At 40.5% G+C, this 18,589-nt stretch overlaps 1 protein-coding gene across 2 annotated transcripts in view; it reads left to right on the top strand.

Annotated features, from left to right (window-relative positions):
* QSER1 (glutamine and serine rich 1) overlaps positions 1–18,589 on the top strand; it is a 76,832-nt gene that overhangs the window by 45,133 nt on the left and 13,110 nt on the right. For both annotated transcript variants that reach the window (XM_019551521.1, XM_019551520.1), the window contains exons 5-10: positions 8,118–8,452; positions 10,077–10,193; positions 10,585–10,718; positions 12,806–13,020; positions 15,203–15,340; positions 17,935–18,032. In XM_019551521.1, the coding sequence (XP_019407066.1) occupies positions 8,118–8,452; positions 10,077–10,193; positions 10,585–10,718; positions 12,806–13,020; positions 15,203–15,340; positions 17,935–18,032 (1,037 nt within the window). The remainder of the gene's footprint in view (positions 1–8,117; positions 8,453–10,076; positions 10,194–10,584; positions 10,719–12,805; positions 13,021–15,202; positions 15,341–17,934; positions 18,033–18,589) is intronic.

Below are 18,589 nucleotides of genomic sequence, written 5' to 3'. Positions count from 1 at the left end.
AACTCTTATTCAATTAAACCATCGTTGATTCTATTGTTTTATAAGTCAAAACTGTAGATGTAGTTTTTCCTATAAGTCTTCATTACCTCAACAGTGATAATTTTAAAAATGGTTTTAAAGAAATTCAGTCAAAAAAGAAATCATTAAGGGTTGCTTTCAGAAAAGATTCAGATCTGTCTTGATGGATTGCATGGATTCTTTCAGTGATAGTCATAGAAAAGAGAACAATTAAAAATATATATTGTACAGTGACTTTCTGAGGACCTATTTTTATCCAGTACTTTGAAAGTAGGGAGTCTGTCTGTATGTCAGCAATCAAAAATCAGCTGCACTGTGATTGCCTGGTTGGTGATAATGGTGCGGTGTATACCTGTTTCACAATTTTTTTTCAACTTCTCAGTTTAATACATTGATACATTTAATGCATTAACTTAATATTACACATTGTAGAATTCTTGTCAGCTTCCCTTTGAATTATTGCCAACAAACTACATGCTTTTTTTCTTAGTTACATTTTATGTTGAAGGTCTGGGCAGCCTCCATTCCTTAAAAAAACAAACAAATAAAACCCCACTCCTGCCTAGGCAATCCATTGAAGGTCTGGGTGACCTTTTGTGCATACATCATGATCTAGAAGGATCAATGGTTGTCAAACATTTTACAGTATTTTCTCACATGTAATGTGCCCCTAAATAAGATGCACCTTGTTTTGGGAAGGCAGAATGGAGAGAGAGAAATTTTTTGGAGTCACAGCTAAAAGTTGACAGCATAGAGCAGCTTGCTCACTCTCAGCAAGTTCACACAAAATCCTTTTATTGCCACTGCCAAATATGCAGCAGCTTTTGGCTTCTCAGCCAAACAATTCTTGATTCTCTTTCAAAATGCGTGATTTTAGTGCCACAAAAACTATTGCCTGAAAAATTATTTGTGAATTCCTTGCATTCAATACACTATCAAAGCCTATTGATGCATATAGAAGAATTCCCTTTGGTCTAATATGGTCTGCATGGATCTTCCCTGTAGTTGATGTCATATGCCCTTGACCCATTAGCTCAAACCACAGGCTGTATGTATTCTAGGCTAGTATGTAAGGCTGTATGTATTTTACCTAGGTCTTTATGCACTCATCCAAAGAGGTATAAGAGGAGACTTATTTTTTCACTGAGCCCAAATGAATATTTTTTATTATTCACCTTTTGCTAATGTCTAGACCTCATGGCTTCCTTGATCCTTCCCCATTTTGCTGCTGTTTTCTTCACTTATGCTCGAGACCAGCTCTCTCAGGTTCTGCGATTTGACTCTTTCTATAAAACAGAGTCATCAAAGATGCAGCCCACAGAGCTATATCTTCTGGCCTGCAGTACTGCCTGCTGCTTGTAAAATGCAGCAGCCCTGGTCCATCTGGTGTGGCCTGCACATAGTGAATCAGGCCCACAGACTCCATGACTGTCTGGCTTAGACACTGCATTCAGTGTGTGCCCTGGACTGACCCATGTGCTGCACACCAAGCTGGAGCTAGCACGCTGCACACAGCATGTGGGACATGTTTTATATGCAGTACCTATGTCTGGATCTGGGGCCAGTCTGGATCAAGCCCATAGACTAGTGGTGCATGCTGGATCCAGTGCACAGAGCTGGGCCCATAAGGAGAGCTGGGCTCATAAGGATCCGACATGCAGTCTCAGACCAGTCCTATATACTGCGTGTAGTGTGTGCCCTGGATTGGCCTGCATATATTTTGTGGGGTTAGGGCCATCACACACCGCAAACAGCACACTTGGCCAGTTCAGGGCACATGCTGTACGCAGCATCTGCACTGGACTGGCCCTGCATGATGGCTCCATCTGACCTGCAGACCTGGCCCTGTGTCCTTCATCCAGCCCTCAGGGCCAGCTCTTTTTGACATCTCTTCTGTAAGAGATGGGAAACATGTCGCATTTCAAATTATAATCCATGTACAGGCAGTCCTCCACTTAGAACGTTTAAAGTTACAACACTTCACACTTACAGCGCTTGTAAATTGACACCCTGTTTCAACTTTCTGACGTCAGTTTTGACTTTACAATGTTTGATGTGACCTGATGTCTCACCAGCGAACAAGTTCACTGCGTTGCCCATCTCCCTGGAGAATATCTGTCCAAACTTCCTTGGACGCTTTCTTTAAGAAAGAAGGCAGGTCTCCAGAAAAAGCTGCAGCCAGTACTACTGAGAAGACTCCAGCCAAGAGCCCTTCAAAAAGTCCAGCACAGTCACCTCAAAGAAGTCCTTCCAAATCAATATGATTGCTATTTATAATAGAAATACATTATTGTAGCTATACTACTAATCTATAATTGATTGAGTACAAAATTCTGGGTTATTTTTGGTGAAAATAGGGTATGGGGCCTTGGTTCAAGAACCAATCCCCCATTTATAACATTGTTTCCTATGGGAAAATTGGTTCCAAGTTGCAACGTTTCAACTTACGATGCAGTTTTGAGGAACCAATTGTGTTGTAAGTCCGAGGACTGCCTGTACTTGGCTGTTTCTGGCAGCATAAAGGACTTATTAATTTCACCATTCATTTCCACTGATTGGAGATGGCTGTGAAGGCATCTGAACCCAGTATTGATCTTCTAGAGAAGTCTGTGTCTGTAACTGTCCTGATTTGTTGAAACCAAAATTAACAAGCAAAGGATTTCCAGGAACTTGAGTACATGGAACTTGACTTTGTCATCTCATCTGTTGGTACTGATATTGAAGTTGAATTAAGTTATCTTCCAGAAGGGTTTTCAACATCCTGATTGCATTCCCCCAAATTAGTTCTTTTCGCCACCATTAGTTCAGTTGACCGCTCTGATGTCAAAAGCATTGGCTTGCATAGGGATCTTTTTGAAGGATTGTATTTCTTCCTTTCAGGTGAGAGAGAAGAAGTGGACCCATGAGTCTCGTGACTCATCTCACCACTTTGACAGACATGATGATGTGTAAGCTTTGATGCCTTGAGCCCTCTCCCAGCTTTAGGTGTATTTGGTGTTTTGATGTATCAGTTTAATTTAGCTCCAAGACCTGTGCATTAGATCTCACAGCTGCAGGCTGTCTGTTATGTTCATTTTGTCAGTATGGGGTGCCTCCACATTTGTCCCTTGATGTTGAGTACATCAGCATTGGTTTCTTGGTCACCGCTGCATCACTTTTGCAGCACTGATTATTTTGGCACTGCTTTCTTCCTCCCCCCCCCCCCCCCCGTTGTGGCTGCCTGTCTCATTTTACAGATGTAATTTGAGTATTTTTGTCCTCACCAGGACCCTGATCGCTCCTTGTTAGTGTAAGAGAGTTCAAGGCAGGCCCCACTCCCCCTACTTGACCCCAAGGAACAAAGACCCAAGTTGGCACACTGTCACAGTAGGGGAAGGCATTCTTCAGCTACCCCTGCAGTCATTGTAGTAACACTGTGCAGGGCCTTGTGAACAATTTCCTCTGCTTGACAAGGAAAATAGCAGTGAGTGCTGAAAGTGAGATCACCTTCTCTGTCAAGACATCATCTTAAGATTCCAGGACCAGTTTCATGCATCAGGGACTGCATTGCACCTACAAAGTAACATGCATCCACTTTCAAATGCTAGTCAGGAGGTCTCTCAAGTCATGCTTGGCCAGACTTTCATACAGAAGTCCTTCACATATTCATTTACAGAAAAGAGAAAATGCACTATCTGGGATCTCTAGGACAACTAGGATCTCCTAAGTTGTCATGTGTTCATCAGCGTTTACCCGACCCCTTAAAGGTTGGTACTGTAAATAGTAAACATTTGCTTTGGAGTTCCACTCCTTTTGACTTCTTGTAAGTAATCTTTTTTAATGCGATCAGTAGGCATTTCTTCTACCCTTTGCAGTTATACTGATATTAAACCATATTTTTTACTTCTAAATATTTCGCTTTAAACTGTAGTCCTTCCTTGCCAGAGACATCTAATAGAACCTGGGTCAGTCTTCTAGTTTGGGAGCAATACCTCATAGACGGTACGTAGTTGGGAGAACAAATGCCTTGGGTCACGTTCAGCAGCACCTCTGGCAAAGTCAAGAGCTGTACAATTTACTGGCTACAGGAAGAAATTTTCAGTGCTTCTTTCTTAGAGGAGTGGTCAGGCATGAATCTTTGGGGCCTGGGTGATTGGTGGATTTTTGAAGTTTGGAAAATACCAGATATTACTAAAAAACCTAATTATTACTAAGATAAGTTTTTATACAGCACATAATTCTGTGTTACTTAATTTCTCTTAAATTTTCATGCATATAATATACATACAGTATGTTTAATATATGTGTAGAGGAAGCTAATGACCTTTTCAGTGAGCAAAATTATGATAGGTGCTGTTCTTTAGTAACATACTAAACACATATCCAGATATCCCCTAAATTAACAGGGATACTCTCTATAAAAATAAGCCAAGTCAGTTTTTCTAGTTGTATGATATATTCAGTAATTCTTTGTTACTTTATATAAAGTATGCTCAAAGTATGCATTTGTATAGCGTGAATTTGGATTGTACGCTGCATATTGATATGGTATAATGCAGTTCCATAATACCCTGAGTTAATTCTGTGCTTGCTAGATCTAGAATCAGAAGCAATGTAGCCTAGCACAGTGCTGCACCCAGATCAATGAGTTTTGCTGAGAAGCAGGACTTCCAGTTCTGGAACTACCATGTGCAAAGCTAACTTGCATATCACTGCATGGTATTAGCCTTGCTTCATATAAACCTAGTCTCAGATATCATGTGTAGGTAGTTTTGAGAGTGCCAGACAGCTGTTGGCAGTATTTCCTTCCATTCTACTAGCTGTAGAGCATCAGTGTCAAGCTTGCTTTTTACCCTGGACCAGATCCGGAGCATGGGGCTCCTCACAAGCTGGATCCAGCCTGAGGAATGAGGTAGTTGCAGTGGTTACTCTAGGAACAGTGACAGCAGCCATGGTGGTGGCTACAATGCAGGCTGTGCCCACTGCAGTGGCAGTGGGGCCAGTTGTACTTCAGGCCAAGCAGATGCTTGCTGTGGTGAAGATACACAAGCAGTGGCAGGACGTGGCCACAGGGCAGCCAAGGACCATCTCTCACAGCCCTCTTGCTCACCTGCCCCCCTTACTGCCAATAGTCCTGTCCACTGGGGCCCAGCGCTTTGGATTCTCTGCCAGGCCACACCCACTGCTGGCCACCCTGCCAAATTACCTGGGCCCACTGGTGGCCTGGTAAGCCAGATGTTTGACATCCCTACAATAGAATCCTGGTCTTTTTGTGCCATATCATCTAGTATCTTCTAAGTGGTAGAAAAAATAGTTAATGATTTAAAAGTGATTTCCACTGTACATATTTATTAAAAGAATGTTTTGGTAAGTGTGTGTACATGTGTTTATGTAATGTACTTAATGAAAGTATTTGTCCAAATTCAGATGCACACAAAACTGCCACACTTCAGGTGTGCGATTTTTAAATTTAATTCTTTCAGTGTGAATCATTCCTGATTTATATTGATTTATTTTTACTCCGATGGGTACATTTTGTTATGATAAATAAAACAGCCCCAAAATCTATTTCCAACTATCAATATAATCATTAATATTGCTACTTAAGGATTTCTTGTATTATTTATTTAGTACAGAAGAAACTACTGTTTTGTTTGTTTTACACAGATTCATTATAGTTTCCATATTTGAGTGACAGAGTAGAAGAGTTTTATATAATCCATTTCTCTCATTGCAAGTTTCTGGTTGTTTGTTTGTTTTTTTAATATGAAAATGATATTTTTTGGAATGTTAAAATAAGTGTCATAGTTTGATACCTCCTATTCCTCCTATATAAAATTACTTCTAGCTAAAGACTATAAACATTTTTTTTTTTTAAAGTCAAGTACATTTTAGAGTACCATTAAGTTATAAATAAGTTTCTTTGCTTAACAGATGGAACTTGGTTCTAAGAAACGCAGAGAGTGCATTATTGTAAACATATTTCCTCCACTATTTTCTATTTTTAATACATATGACTTAATAGGACATTACTATGTATGAAGATGCAGTGCATACATGTACTGCCAGTTTCATGAGTATACATTTTGGATTCACTGTATACAGGAGCGTTTGCATGTTGTATAAGACAATTATAACAATATAGTCTGTTCCCTGCAATGTGTTTGTCATGCAGAGTTGGTACTGGTTCCCTTGTACATGTACAATTGTGCACCTGCTTTCTGGACTTAAGTATGTACAGTAGTCCTGTGCAAAGCAGCTAGTATTTGCTTCGGATTTGGCCGATTTGGGGAACAGTGATTCAATTCAGTGATTCGAATCACTGTCCCAAATTGATTCTGCCGAATCTGACTTGGAGATTTGGCCACTGCCCAATTGGCCGACTCTCCGAATCAAACAGGCCCCATCCCCCACTTGCTCTCCCAGCCCCGTCAATGGCTGCCCTGCCCAGTCCCAGCCTCCCGGATCTTTAAAAAAAGAAAAAAAGCCCAGCTGCTGTCAAGCAGGGGGGTGATCCCCATTGCCCTGTGCTGTGTGGGGGGCTCTGTCATGAGCTCTCCTGTCTGCTCTCTGAGGTCCTGGCTCTTTTAAAAAAAAAAAAAAAAAAAAAAAAAGTCCCACATTCACCGGCTCCTGCTATGCAAGTGGGTGATCCTCACTGCCTCCTGCTGCCCCACGCTGTGTGGGGCTCTGCCATGAGTCCTCAGAAGCCCTGATGGCTGCTGCAGCAGCTGGTGAGTGTGGGGCTTTTTAAGTACCGGGAGCTGAGCCTTGCAGGGCAGCCATAGGCCAGGGGGAGGCTGGGACAGTGGGTGGGGGATGGAGTCTGGCAGGGGTTCCCACATGGCCTCCACCCCCCACTTACTGGTGCAGAGTCCAGGTTCAGCTCCCTGCGGCTGCAAGCACGGACTGCCCAAATCTCCAAAGCTTTCCAAATCTTTTCCTAATCAATTCAGACAACTTGGAATTGATTCAGATCTTTTTGTTGGTCTTCTGATTCCATTCAAATTTGAAGATTCGGCTGCCAAATCAGGTCAAATCGCCTCCAAATCAGATCGGCACCCAGAGCTTCACGCAACCCTAATGTACAAATTTGAAAAATTAAGAATTGATATATAGCTCTGCTACCATTGGTAATGCAGCACTGACTTAAATGTTATTCTTGGAGAAATTTGTAGACCTATTTGAGACAATACTGTATACCAGATTTTGCATTAAAGGAATATGTATTTGCAGTCATGAAACATATTATAACTACATTTCACATTATTTTTAATTTTACTTGTACATTTTGTTACAATTTCTCCAATACTGGATTTTTCTGTTAATAATAAGGATCTAATAATATACATATCAAGTTAACTTGTTCATTTTTATAAGTGTTGTATACTTAAACATTTCTTACAATATGTTTAATAGTTGCATAAAACAAAAATGGCTCTCTCTCAAAATTTGACCTCAGTTTGCTAAGTGATATGGTTTAGCAGATTGGTATTAAAGCAAGCGTGGCTTTTCATTAATTCTCAAGGCACGGCTCTAAAATTTTGTTTTAAATTATATTATGACAGCTTTGGAACTCTCTCATAATGTATTCTGGAACCACCAGTGTATCAGTTTACAAAATGCAAGTGTCCCAGCCCTTGCCACATAAAAAGTATATGTTTATATCTATTTTAGATTCTATGTTATACATGATGGACATTTGCTTTTCCTTATCCAATAGAAAATTGTGTGTCAGCAGGCTGGAAGCGAGTAACATCCAAAGTATGAATTTGTGTGGCACTTTTGTACAAAATTTCTCTGTTGGTCATATCTGTAACTTGTGTTATATCCTAAGATGCCCGTCACCCTAATATCTAGGTATCAACAGATGTAACATCAGTTTTTCGCAAATACATAGATTAAATTGTAACAGTTAAATTGTAACTGTTACTTTTTTTCACAATAAGTTTTACTGTGGGCTTGTTAACTTGGTTGTTTTAATTATAGCAAAATTCTTAAAGCCTTCAGTAGATATTTTATACTTATTATATATGCAATTAAATTAAATAAATATAATTTATTTTTATGGTGTTAGTCCTTGATAACTTGTATAACAGATGCTTATTTTTTTGCTTCAGAAACTGAAAAGTTGGCAGCTACTAGTGCTGTCACTACCAGTACCTCCACCACCACCACTACCACCGCCACTACTACTGCTGCTGTAAAGCAGGAATCTCCACACACTACTGCTCCTGTTGTAAATGTTCAGAATATGCAGGAGAAAACAAGTTCAACAGAAGCCCTAAAGGTAGCTGGCCAGGATGGTGTGACTTCAGACCAGTTAGCAAAAATACAGGCATCTGTTGCAATAGAAGGATATATTGATGAGGAGAATACGGACAGTGGAGGAGAGGGCATGTACAGAGAACGTGATGAATTTGTAGTGAAGATTGAAGATATAGATGCACTAAAGGTAATCCAAATGTTTGTTTTGAATTAATTATCAGCACATACCATGAAATAAGCATCAGTGAACTAACTACCAGAAGGCAGAAATTATGATTTGCTACATACCCTAACGTTGTGTTGATGTCACCGTTATGCTTTAAAGCTGTCTTTCTAATTTGGGGGAAGAAACATGAAGCATGTGGAAGTAAATCCCTCTGTTAAATATTTATAGAAATAATGTTCCAAGATCTAGAAGATTCCTGTTAACTAGTGCATTTTTTAACATTTAGAAAAGAGCTAAAGTTTTCAAGCTAAACTATTGTCCCTGCCAAGCTGCAGCCTGTTTATTGATTGTTTCAGATGTTGGAATAGTAGGTATCTTGGTGCTTTTGGGCTGTTTGGAGGGTTTTGTTTTTTTTCTTGGGGTGGAGCCTGTTGTTACTTACTCTAACAAGGAATGGCTTCTATGTGCAGTCACTACAGCCCTTTATCTGTAGACTTTAAGGAAAAGAAATGCTTGTATTAGATTTGTTCTTCATTTCTGATTCTGTTGCTGCTTCATTTTCCCCATCTGTTCATTCCCAATACTACTGCTATTTATAGTCAGCACATTTGATGGTTAAGTTTTTATGTAATTTTTCAAAATCATTCCTTCCTGGATGTCTCCATCTCTTGTCTATTTGCTGACCCCATTGAATACAAGTTTTAAATAAGTTCCATTGATCATTTTTGTTTCTAGCTTCGTTGGGTAAGTGAAAGTATTACTAATTTTAAAATGTAGTATGTCATAAGTCTACATAAATTTTTTTACTGGCTCCTTTGGATCTTAATCTTCGTAGATTCATCCTTAAGTTGGTATTCCATTTCCTTAAAAATATGAGAATCTTTATAGATCAGTACTTATAGACAAAGGACTTGCAATGGTTAGTTAGTGATAATTATTACAATTTGTTTAAATATATTTAAGAGCTATATTAAATATATGGACAAGATAATCAATTTCAGGTAGTTGTTGCTGATGCCTCAAGTTGAACTGAAAATATAATCTTCATCCAGTTCACTAATTTGTATCGACCTCTCTGTTTTCACATTACTGCAAGCATCATGCTGTAATGTCACAGGTACTATGGATATCTGCTGCTGCAGGGAGCTGGCCCTAGAGACTTTGGCAAGTTCTTTCTTCTGCTATTTGGTGTGATTCTTCAGTTTTTCTCTCTCTTTTTTATGCGACGAAAAGATAATAATAAAAGAAACTTGGGGGAAAAGTGTCAAATTGTTAAAAAGGCGTCTGTCAGATATTTATGACTAAATTGCATGGTACACTAGGTATGACATCACAGCATAGATGAAGCTGGCTGGCACAACCTCAAGTATTTTGAAGGTAAAAGTGTAGTTTATAGGTAGCACTGTGCTGAATGTACCTCATATTTTAATATCCTGGTGCAGTTAGCATATAACAGTAAAATAACTGGAATCCGGAGAATGTATTTTCAGTACCTGTCTAGAGAACTTGCTTTAAAAAATAGTAAACTCTGGAGAGAAAACAGCATAATTTTTTAATTTAACCTTGTCTGCCTATGTCCTTAGACCAACAGAACTACAACCTACACCCCTGTAATTTTTTAGTTAATATTTTTTGGTTTTTATAGGTTTCTTTACAAATGGGAAAAGAGCCTCCAGCTATTTGGAAAGTTCAGAAAGCTTTGTTACAAAAGTTTGTTCCTGAAGTGCGAGATGGACAGAGACAGTTTGCTGCTACCAATAGTGTAAGTATGAAGGTTTGTTTTCAAACCATATTGGACATGACTTTTTGACTGTACATAAAGGCACTGAAAAAACGGTGTCCTGTTCTGAATCACTGAACTAATGTAGCATTTTGGCTATATATGTTCTCTTCTAAATTCCCTCTAACTTTAGGACTAATATTTAATTCAGGGGTCCCTCCACTCTGATCAGAAGAACAGTTTCTTGTCATTGTATATTCAGGGCCAGATTCCCACTTCTAGCCTGATTCCTTTGACACCATTCAGGCCACGTAGAGGGACCAGATTCTTGCCTCTTTAGCACTTGCATTTAAAAATGTTCTTCTGAGTGGCTATGTTTAAGAGAACAGAAATGTTTATATTTGTGTTGTTTTGCTTTTTTTCCCCACTCCAGTATCTTGGATATTTTGGAGATGCAAAAACAAAATACAAACGGGTATATGTGAAATTCATTGAAAATGCAAACAAAAAGGAATATGTCAGAGTCTGTTCAAAAAAACCACAAAACAGACCTGTGCAGTCTGCAAGGTATTTATTTTGAAATCCAGTTATTATATTGGTCTGATGTCGGGAATATACCTACTTTAATTGTTTGAATATCATGTTAAAAAACTGTAATAATTCAGGGTTAAATTGCTAACTGAATTTCTCGCTTGTGTAATTTGTTTGGGATTTCACAGGGACTACTAGCTTCTCTCCTTTTGTCATAACATGTTAAGAATGCAGCATTATGTTTGCTTATTGCTTAACATAATAATAATCCCATTCTGTTGCACCGGAGCACTCCCTGGCACTGTACTGTGGCAGTATAAGCCAGCGTTTCCCAACCTTTTTAAATAAGAAAGCACCATGGCACACCAGATGGGTGGGGGGTGGGGGTGGGGAAGTGGTGTGCAGCCAGCTGGACACTGACCGGGTAAGGGGGTGGTGCATGGCCAGCCAGGCAGCATTTTGGGCTAGAGCCATGCCCCCTGCCTGGCTGGAGCCACGCTCACCGTCTGTCTGTGTCCACAGAGGCAGCAGGCTGGGGGTATGACTCCAGCCCAAAATGCCACAGCACACCTGGACATGTCTGATGGCACACCGGTTGGGAAATGCTGATATAGGTATACCATTGGATTCTTCTTGTAGGCTTTCTGTTTAACCTATTCATCTTCATAACCCTTCTTAGATTAACTCAACTTGGAACAAATGGTGTCTTGTTGAATGATTAAAATTGTACACAGCATTCCAGATACAGTCTTCCTAGTGTTCTTGCATTAGTACTGGCTTATTGGTACAGAGATACCTTATCTGATACAGTCTACCTGCCTTTTTCACAGCTGCATTACATTAGTGGCTCTTAATCATCATTTGATTGACTAATGCACTCATGTCCTTCTCCTCCTCCTTTTGTTTCCAACTGAAGAGCTCCTAGCTTTTACAAAAAATTCTTGTTATTAGTGTCTGAGTGTATGTCTTTGTATTTAGTACTATTAAATGTCATTCTGTTTGTTACTTTGGTCTCAAAGTCAGATCATTCAGATCTTCCTATATGATATTCTAATTCTCCTCTGTATTGATAATGCCTTCTAGCTTTGCATTATCAGCAAGTTTCATTAGCTGTTTTGGTTATTTCTGTAATAAGTCTGCAAGAGAAATCATGATTATTTTTTATGTAAAACTTATTATAGGCGCAAGCCTCCTGGGGGAGGCTGCTGTAGGAAAATAGGAGTAGAGTATGTTTAGAGCCCCCAGAATCTAATCTTGATTTGAATGTAGATCCAGAAACTTCTCCCACGTTTGTCCTTTTGGTAGAAAAACTTACCCAGAGCTGTAAGTACAGACATTTGAATACAGAGGCCGTGAAGAGTGGAGAGCCTGCAGTGCCCACACTGCAGTTGGGGTCAGAGGGGTGAGGGAGGGTGCTGTACACATCTCGGCATGTTTTGCAGGCTCCCTTAGTCTGCCTGGCAAGGAATGCTGCCAGTGCATAGGGCAGCCCTGATTAGCTGTCCCAGACTACCCATGGCCAGCTTGCGTTTCCTTAAAGCACAATGTGGGGATTGTGAAGGAGGCATGTTTTGCACCTTGCTGGACCAGCAAAGTCCAGCAAGTGAGAGACTGTTTCCCTGGGTTGGGGGTGGGCATGCTGGAGGAAAGCTCTCTTCTGAGGGAAACCACAGCAATACAGACATTTGTTCTCCTAGGGGAAACTCCTGGGAGAGATTTAACCCTGACTGTTCCCAGGTTATTTTTCTCTTGGAGTAACCATTTTTACTTTCAGATAAAAAGCCTGCATCCTGTACAAGGCCCTTGTCTCTAGCCAATTCACCAGAAAATATTGGCCTAGTGAGTTAACCTCTGTGACTGTTTACCCACAGGAAAATGGGGAAAACTACTATTTAAGCACAAGGGATTAATTAATATTTAGCAGCAGAAGGTGTAAATTAGTATTTAAATACTTTTAATTAAATTGATCATACTACAGTGCAGTGAAATAGCATACTTAAATACATATCCCATGAGAGATGTACCTTACTGCCAAAACGACCTGACTGATCTTTTGTTAAAGCTAGTTTTTGTATGATTGTTTATTCTGATGGCTTATAAAAATGTTCATAATACTGTTGCAGAACTATTCACTGCAAACCAAGTGGTGGCAGCAACAAAGCACCTGATCCTCCAGCACCAAAACCTACAACAACAAAAGTCTCCTCCTCTGTAAAACCCAAAGCTAAACAGCCAAAACTAAAAGCAGAACCACCACCAAAGAAACGGAAAAAATGGAAAGAAGAGTTTTCATCTTCCCAGTCTGATTCTTCTCCTGAAGCCCAGAGTGATGATGATGGTGGGTCATGTTCTGTTATCAGTATCTAAGCCTGTTTTTAAAGGGAATGATTGGGGGTGGGGCAGGGTGCAGTGGTGCATTTGCACTCCCCTTTGATTCCTGCTCCACCCAAAGTTTTAAAAACAACTGCCTGGCAGGAACAGCAACATTTCTAATGAGGCTGTGCTAAGGGAGTCAATTGACTTCATGGGTCATAATAATCTACTTGTAAACTCTTCATTCCACAGGTGTTAATGACCCTCTCTTTTTATGGTTTTGATGTTCCCCCCAGTCAAACTATCCTTTGTTCTGCAGTTCTGCTGCCTCTTAGCTAATCCTAGTAATGAAGCTCCTATTTCACAGCCCTGCAGATTGTTTTTAGCTCATTCCAGTGAAAATATATTTGCTTTTGCCTCAATCTTAAAATAAATAATACAGTCCTGGGCCCCTAACATATTAATAAAGCTTCTAATTTATTTTTAACAGGAAAAAATATATTATTTTGTATGATAGTGCATCTCATCATCTGTACCCCTCCCTTTTTCAAAAGTCTGGATCTTTCCATGAAATTATATTATAAAATATGTAGAGGTGCACTGATATATCAATTGCATATTGGATCGGCAGTCGGCTTTTTTTGGCCGGTGTAGCTGATGATGTCACCGATAAATGCTGCATGCATGCATGCAGCCACGGTATGCACACAGTCAGGAATGCCACTGGGCAGCATGGAAGGAGTGGATGGGTGGATTGAGGCACCCACGGTGAGGTGTAGAGAGTGGGGCTGGGCCAGGGGCAGGAGCTGCCCAGCCAAGGCAGTTAAGGCAGCCCTGGGGCTGGGAATGGGATGGAACTGTGGGAGACTCATCCAGGGGGCACGGGATGCTGGGGAGGGGGCAGCTCCCTGCCACTGCGTGCTCCTGAGGGAGGTATGGGGGGCATATGCCCCTCCCCCTGATTTATGTGCAGAGCTAAGGTGGGCTCAGGGCCAGGGTCTATGCCAGCCTCTTCTCAACAGGGTGCTGGGCTAGGGCTGAGCTCCAAGCGTGTGGGGATGGGGTAGGCAGTGGTGGTTCTGGGAGGGGTAGTTACAGGGAATCTTGGTGCGGCTATATCCCACCCTGTAGTAACCCCTCCCAGTGCTGCCCCCATGCCAGGAAGAAGCTGGCACAGACCCTAGCCCCAAGCCTGCAGCAGGCAGCCCATCCTTGCCCTGCACACAAATCCAGGGGGCGTATGCCCCCTGTGCCTCCCCCAGGGGTGCACGTAAAGGTGGGGAGCACCCCTTAAGTTCCATACCACTCCCAGCCCCAGGGTCTCATTTACCACCCTGGATGGGCAGCGCTTCCCCCTACCCCACTCCCTCCCTCACCATGGGGGCCTTGACCCCGCACCCCCATGCCCCTTCCCTCCTCCTCTTCACCCCCACAAGACTTACCAGCAGGACGCTGGCCTTCAAGCTGCCCAGTTGCATTCCTGTAAATAAGATATCAGATCAGTATCAGCTGATATGGCTGGTTAATCGCCTATTGGTATTGGTCAAGAAAATCTTTATCAATGCACTTCTAAAGATATAGTATTCAGCTGTTCCTTTTACTAGTGTAAGGGGCTACTTTAAAGGGAACTGGCAGCCATAGTAATTGAGGAACCTTGATAGAATGGAGTAATCTCACTAATGAAATAGGTAGCTAAAAATTAAAAATATTTTGGAAAGTGACACTAGGTAACATATACTTGTTTGTTAGAGGAATTTATTATATAGGCATTTATGAGCAAATGGAAGTGTGACTGATTCAGTGGTATTCCAGATTCCTAAATGACTTTGCTTTTGAACTTTTTGACTCATCTGAAATTGTTGTGTGACAAGGATATTTCTTTATTCTTTTCTCTAGATTTTTGCTTGTAAAAGGTTCATTTTTCTCTGAGGCACTCATTACCAGAGTACCTAAATGCAGGTAATTCTGCATCTTTTAAGGAAATAGTGTAATTTATCTGATACCCTGTAAGGCTTCTTCTCTTTGGTATACCGACTCTTTGATTTTGTCATAATATATTGTGTTACACTTTTAGGATACCACTAGAGGTCACTTGTGCTTAACACTGAGAGAGCATTTGGTTTTGAAATATTTGTATATTCCCAAATGGTACTATTTTCAGCATGTTTGAGAGAGAAAATAGTCATTGAGTTCCATTTCCTTTTCAGAGCTTGTACCTCCAGCTCCATTTGTCACTCGCTTTTTGAACACGAGAGCGATGAAGGAGACTTTTAAGAGTTACATGGAGCTGCTTGTTAGCATTGCCTTGGATCCAGATACAATGCAAGCCTTGGAAAAGAGCAATGGTACAGTATGTTTAACACTTGTGCCCTAGTGTTTTCTATTAGTCTGTCATCTTTACGTGTATACATTTTAGTAGTAAAACAAGTGTAAAGCCTCTTGTTTCACATGGAGACTTTTATCTGCCCTTTAAGGCATACAAGGCATTGTGTGTACATTGTATTTGCTAAAGGGCTGATGAAACTTCTCATTCGACTAAATTCAATATTCATCAGTACCGTCTAAGACTATATTCTGAGACTATTTTCTTTGTACTAAAAAACAAATATCTATAAATGAAGTTCTTCAGGGCAAATGTTGTTGTTGCCAAAATAAGGTCTCTGGCTTGTTTGCTCTGTGTTCCAGTTTTATCATATCATGACTTTTAACAATCTGAAAAATGGACTGTAAGATACATGCATGATTGAAATCCCAGTCTATTTCCACAAGTATGCCGTTCTTCCCCAGTGCCACTCTGTTGTCTTGCAGAGCATACACCCCCCAAATAAGACATGCCTTTTCAGAAGGTAGAATGAAGAGAGACATTTTTCACCAGCTGGGAAGATCATAACTGCTTTGCCCCGCTAATGATCATGGATGCTCACAGAGTTAACAGAGAAGCTGCCCTCCCCGTGTCCGTACTGTAGCTGCCACATCAGTGAGAACACCAGCAGCTGCTGTAGGCAGGGAGCAATAACCTGTGGCTCCTCTGTTAACTTGATAGATCAGTGGTGCTCAGCTTCTTCACCCCGCAGGTCAGATGAGCAGTGCCAGGTCACTCTGTGGGTTTGATTTGGCATGTGAATTGGCCCGCCTAATGCGTGATGCAGCCTCATGGCAGTGGCCCACCCAGGGCCCAGTCCAGCCTCACGGGGCTTGCAAATTTGGTAGCAAGTAGTGGTGGCGGCATTACTACTACTCCTCCGCTACCAGATTTCCAGACCCATGAGGAACTCTTCAGTCCAGATGATGTAGCTCTGTGGGCTGGGGGCTGAGCACCTCTGTCCTAGATGCTGGCAGCAGACAATTCCTCATCTCAGCAGCAGCCTAAGAGTGTCCCATTAACAAAGTGAAGTTGGGAAGAGGGGCAGTAACCTGGCATGTGCTGGACAGGGGACAACACAGTGAGCACAAGGGTCTCCCTACCTGCCAGCCATGTTTCCTTAATTCAAATCACACACCTCAAGTTCCAGTGGCTAATTTTGGGGGAAAAGTCCATGTGGTATGTAAGGAAATATAGTAAATAATTGAAGTCTAGATTAGAATTTAATAGAATTCTGTAACTGTTTATTAATAAAATATTACAGTATTCCTCTGATTGTTAATTGCTTAACCTGAATATGGCACAATGGAAGCTAACTCCATTGGGCTAGCATCTTGTTAGGTGCAGCGACAATCCATTTTTTATCAAGATGGCCTCCATCAAAAAGCATTTTACAAAAGCTGATTCTAATTAAGAACATTTTCAAATACATGCCTGCTTCATTATGCACTCATTTTCAGCACTTTTTGGAGTTTTGGTTTACAATTTTTATTTGAATATAATTATGCCCAGGTTACCTTCAAGAGAACCAAGGCTTGATGGAGTTAGTTCTGTCGCATTGAAATTTAAACATATTCTGTAGTGAACTGTAGCAAACAAACCTTAGGTCAGTTTTCTCTAACATGGCATAGACTGATGTAAGAAGACTGAAGCATAGAAATCAGCATGCATTTCCATAGTGTACAGCTGCTGCAAAATTGAGTTATCCATATTTCAAAAGCTTTTCCCTTTTTGAGTCTCAATTTTTACACACATCCTGTAAGGATCTATATCTGCAGCAGTTATGTCAGTAGAATGAAGAGGGGCTGCTTGTGTGAATAAAGGATTGAACAGTTTAGAAATAAACAGTCTTCTTAAGCACCACATTGCCCCTTACTTATGTTTTATTGGATTTTGTTCAATTGTTTAAGAGTTGGGTAGTCTTAATAAAAGGTAGTTTTCCTAACCTGAGCCTACTTCTGAACAACCCGTCTCTGAACTGCAAATTTTCTTGCATGATAGTGAGAGATTTAGGGAACTGTTTAAAGTTGCCTGTGAAATTTATTCTCTACAATGCCCTTTCCATCTCCTTTTTGAGCTTTTAACAAACAAAAGAACCAGTTGCATTTACATTTAGCTGTTGGGTTAGATATGATATAGTGTTGTCATGGTATATGTGCTGAGTTTTACACTAAAGTACCAAGTTCTCTTTCTTAACTTATAAAACAAAGTGAATGATTTAAAACTCTTATTTAAAACTTTGGTAGTATAAGCAAACTGCATTGCAGTGTTTTTTACTTCCAGCTTATGCTAATGATCATAACTGCCTTGCCTCACTCATGATCACATGCTTTCCTCCCTTATGCCCCTGCTTTACCTGCCACTAAATTTTGTTGTCATCAGTGAAAACACTAGCAGGTGCAGTAGGTGGGGAGCAACAATCTGTGGTTCCTCTGTTAACTTGTTAAATGAGTGGCACCCTACCTTTTTGCCCTGAAGGCTGGGTAAAGCAGTACCAGGTCAGTCTGTGGTTCAGGTAGGGGAAAAGTTTTGTGTTAATATTAAAGTGTTAACTTTAAAAAATTGCATGTCTTTTAGATGAGCTACTTCTGCCTCATATGAGAAAAATTGATGGCATGCTGAATGATAATAGAAAAAGACTGCTTCCCAAATTACATTTGGAGCATACATTAAAGGTATTTTTTTAAACTTTTCAGTTTAAACCAGTGGTAATTGAGTTGCTGTATACACTTAAGTATACGGCAAGAGAACAAATTTGTAACAAGAGTAGAATATAGGTTTAGAAGAGACTACATTAAATCTTAGTATATTACACTTAGAAACTTTTGGGGATTAAGATTTTTAACTGTACAGATAAAGTTCAGTTTTACTTCCCATGAACTGTTTTACTTATTAAGTTTGTCAGGATCCTCAAAAGAAAACTAACTTGATGTCCCTTTGGAGAATTTTTTTTCTTTAGTGTCCTATAGTCTATAAATTTTGGTAGATGTATTTTGATAAATGGCTTTCCTAAGGAATAGCAAAGCAGACATCCCAGCGTTGGAGAGGTAAAGTGGGATTCCAGGACTACTTAGACCTGGTGGGGGGGGGGTCACAGGTGGAAGAAGAATCCTTTTCATGTAAAGTCTTAAGTTAAGGTGTGGAAGAAGTGGGGGACAGATGCAAGTACCACTGTTGAACATAAGGCAAGAAAAAGTGAAGGGTTGGGTCAGGGACCAGATATATCCATATC

This window comes from Crocodylus porosus, unplaced genomic scaffold (assembly GCF_001723895.1).
Source record: "Crocodylus porosus isolate Cpor-Errol unplaced genomic scaffold, CroPor_comp1, whole genome shotgun sequence".
Taxonomy (NCBI): domain Eukaryota; kingdom Metazoa; phylum Chordata; order Crocodylia; family Crocodylidae; genus Crocodylus; species Crocodylus porosus.
Note: the sequence above shows the minus strand (reverse complement) of the source record. Positions and strands in the feature narration are given on the sequence as shown.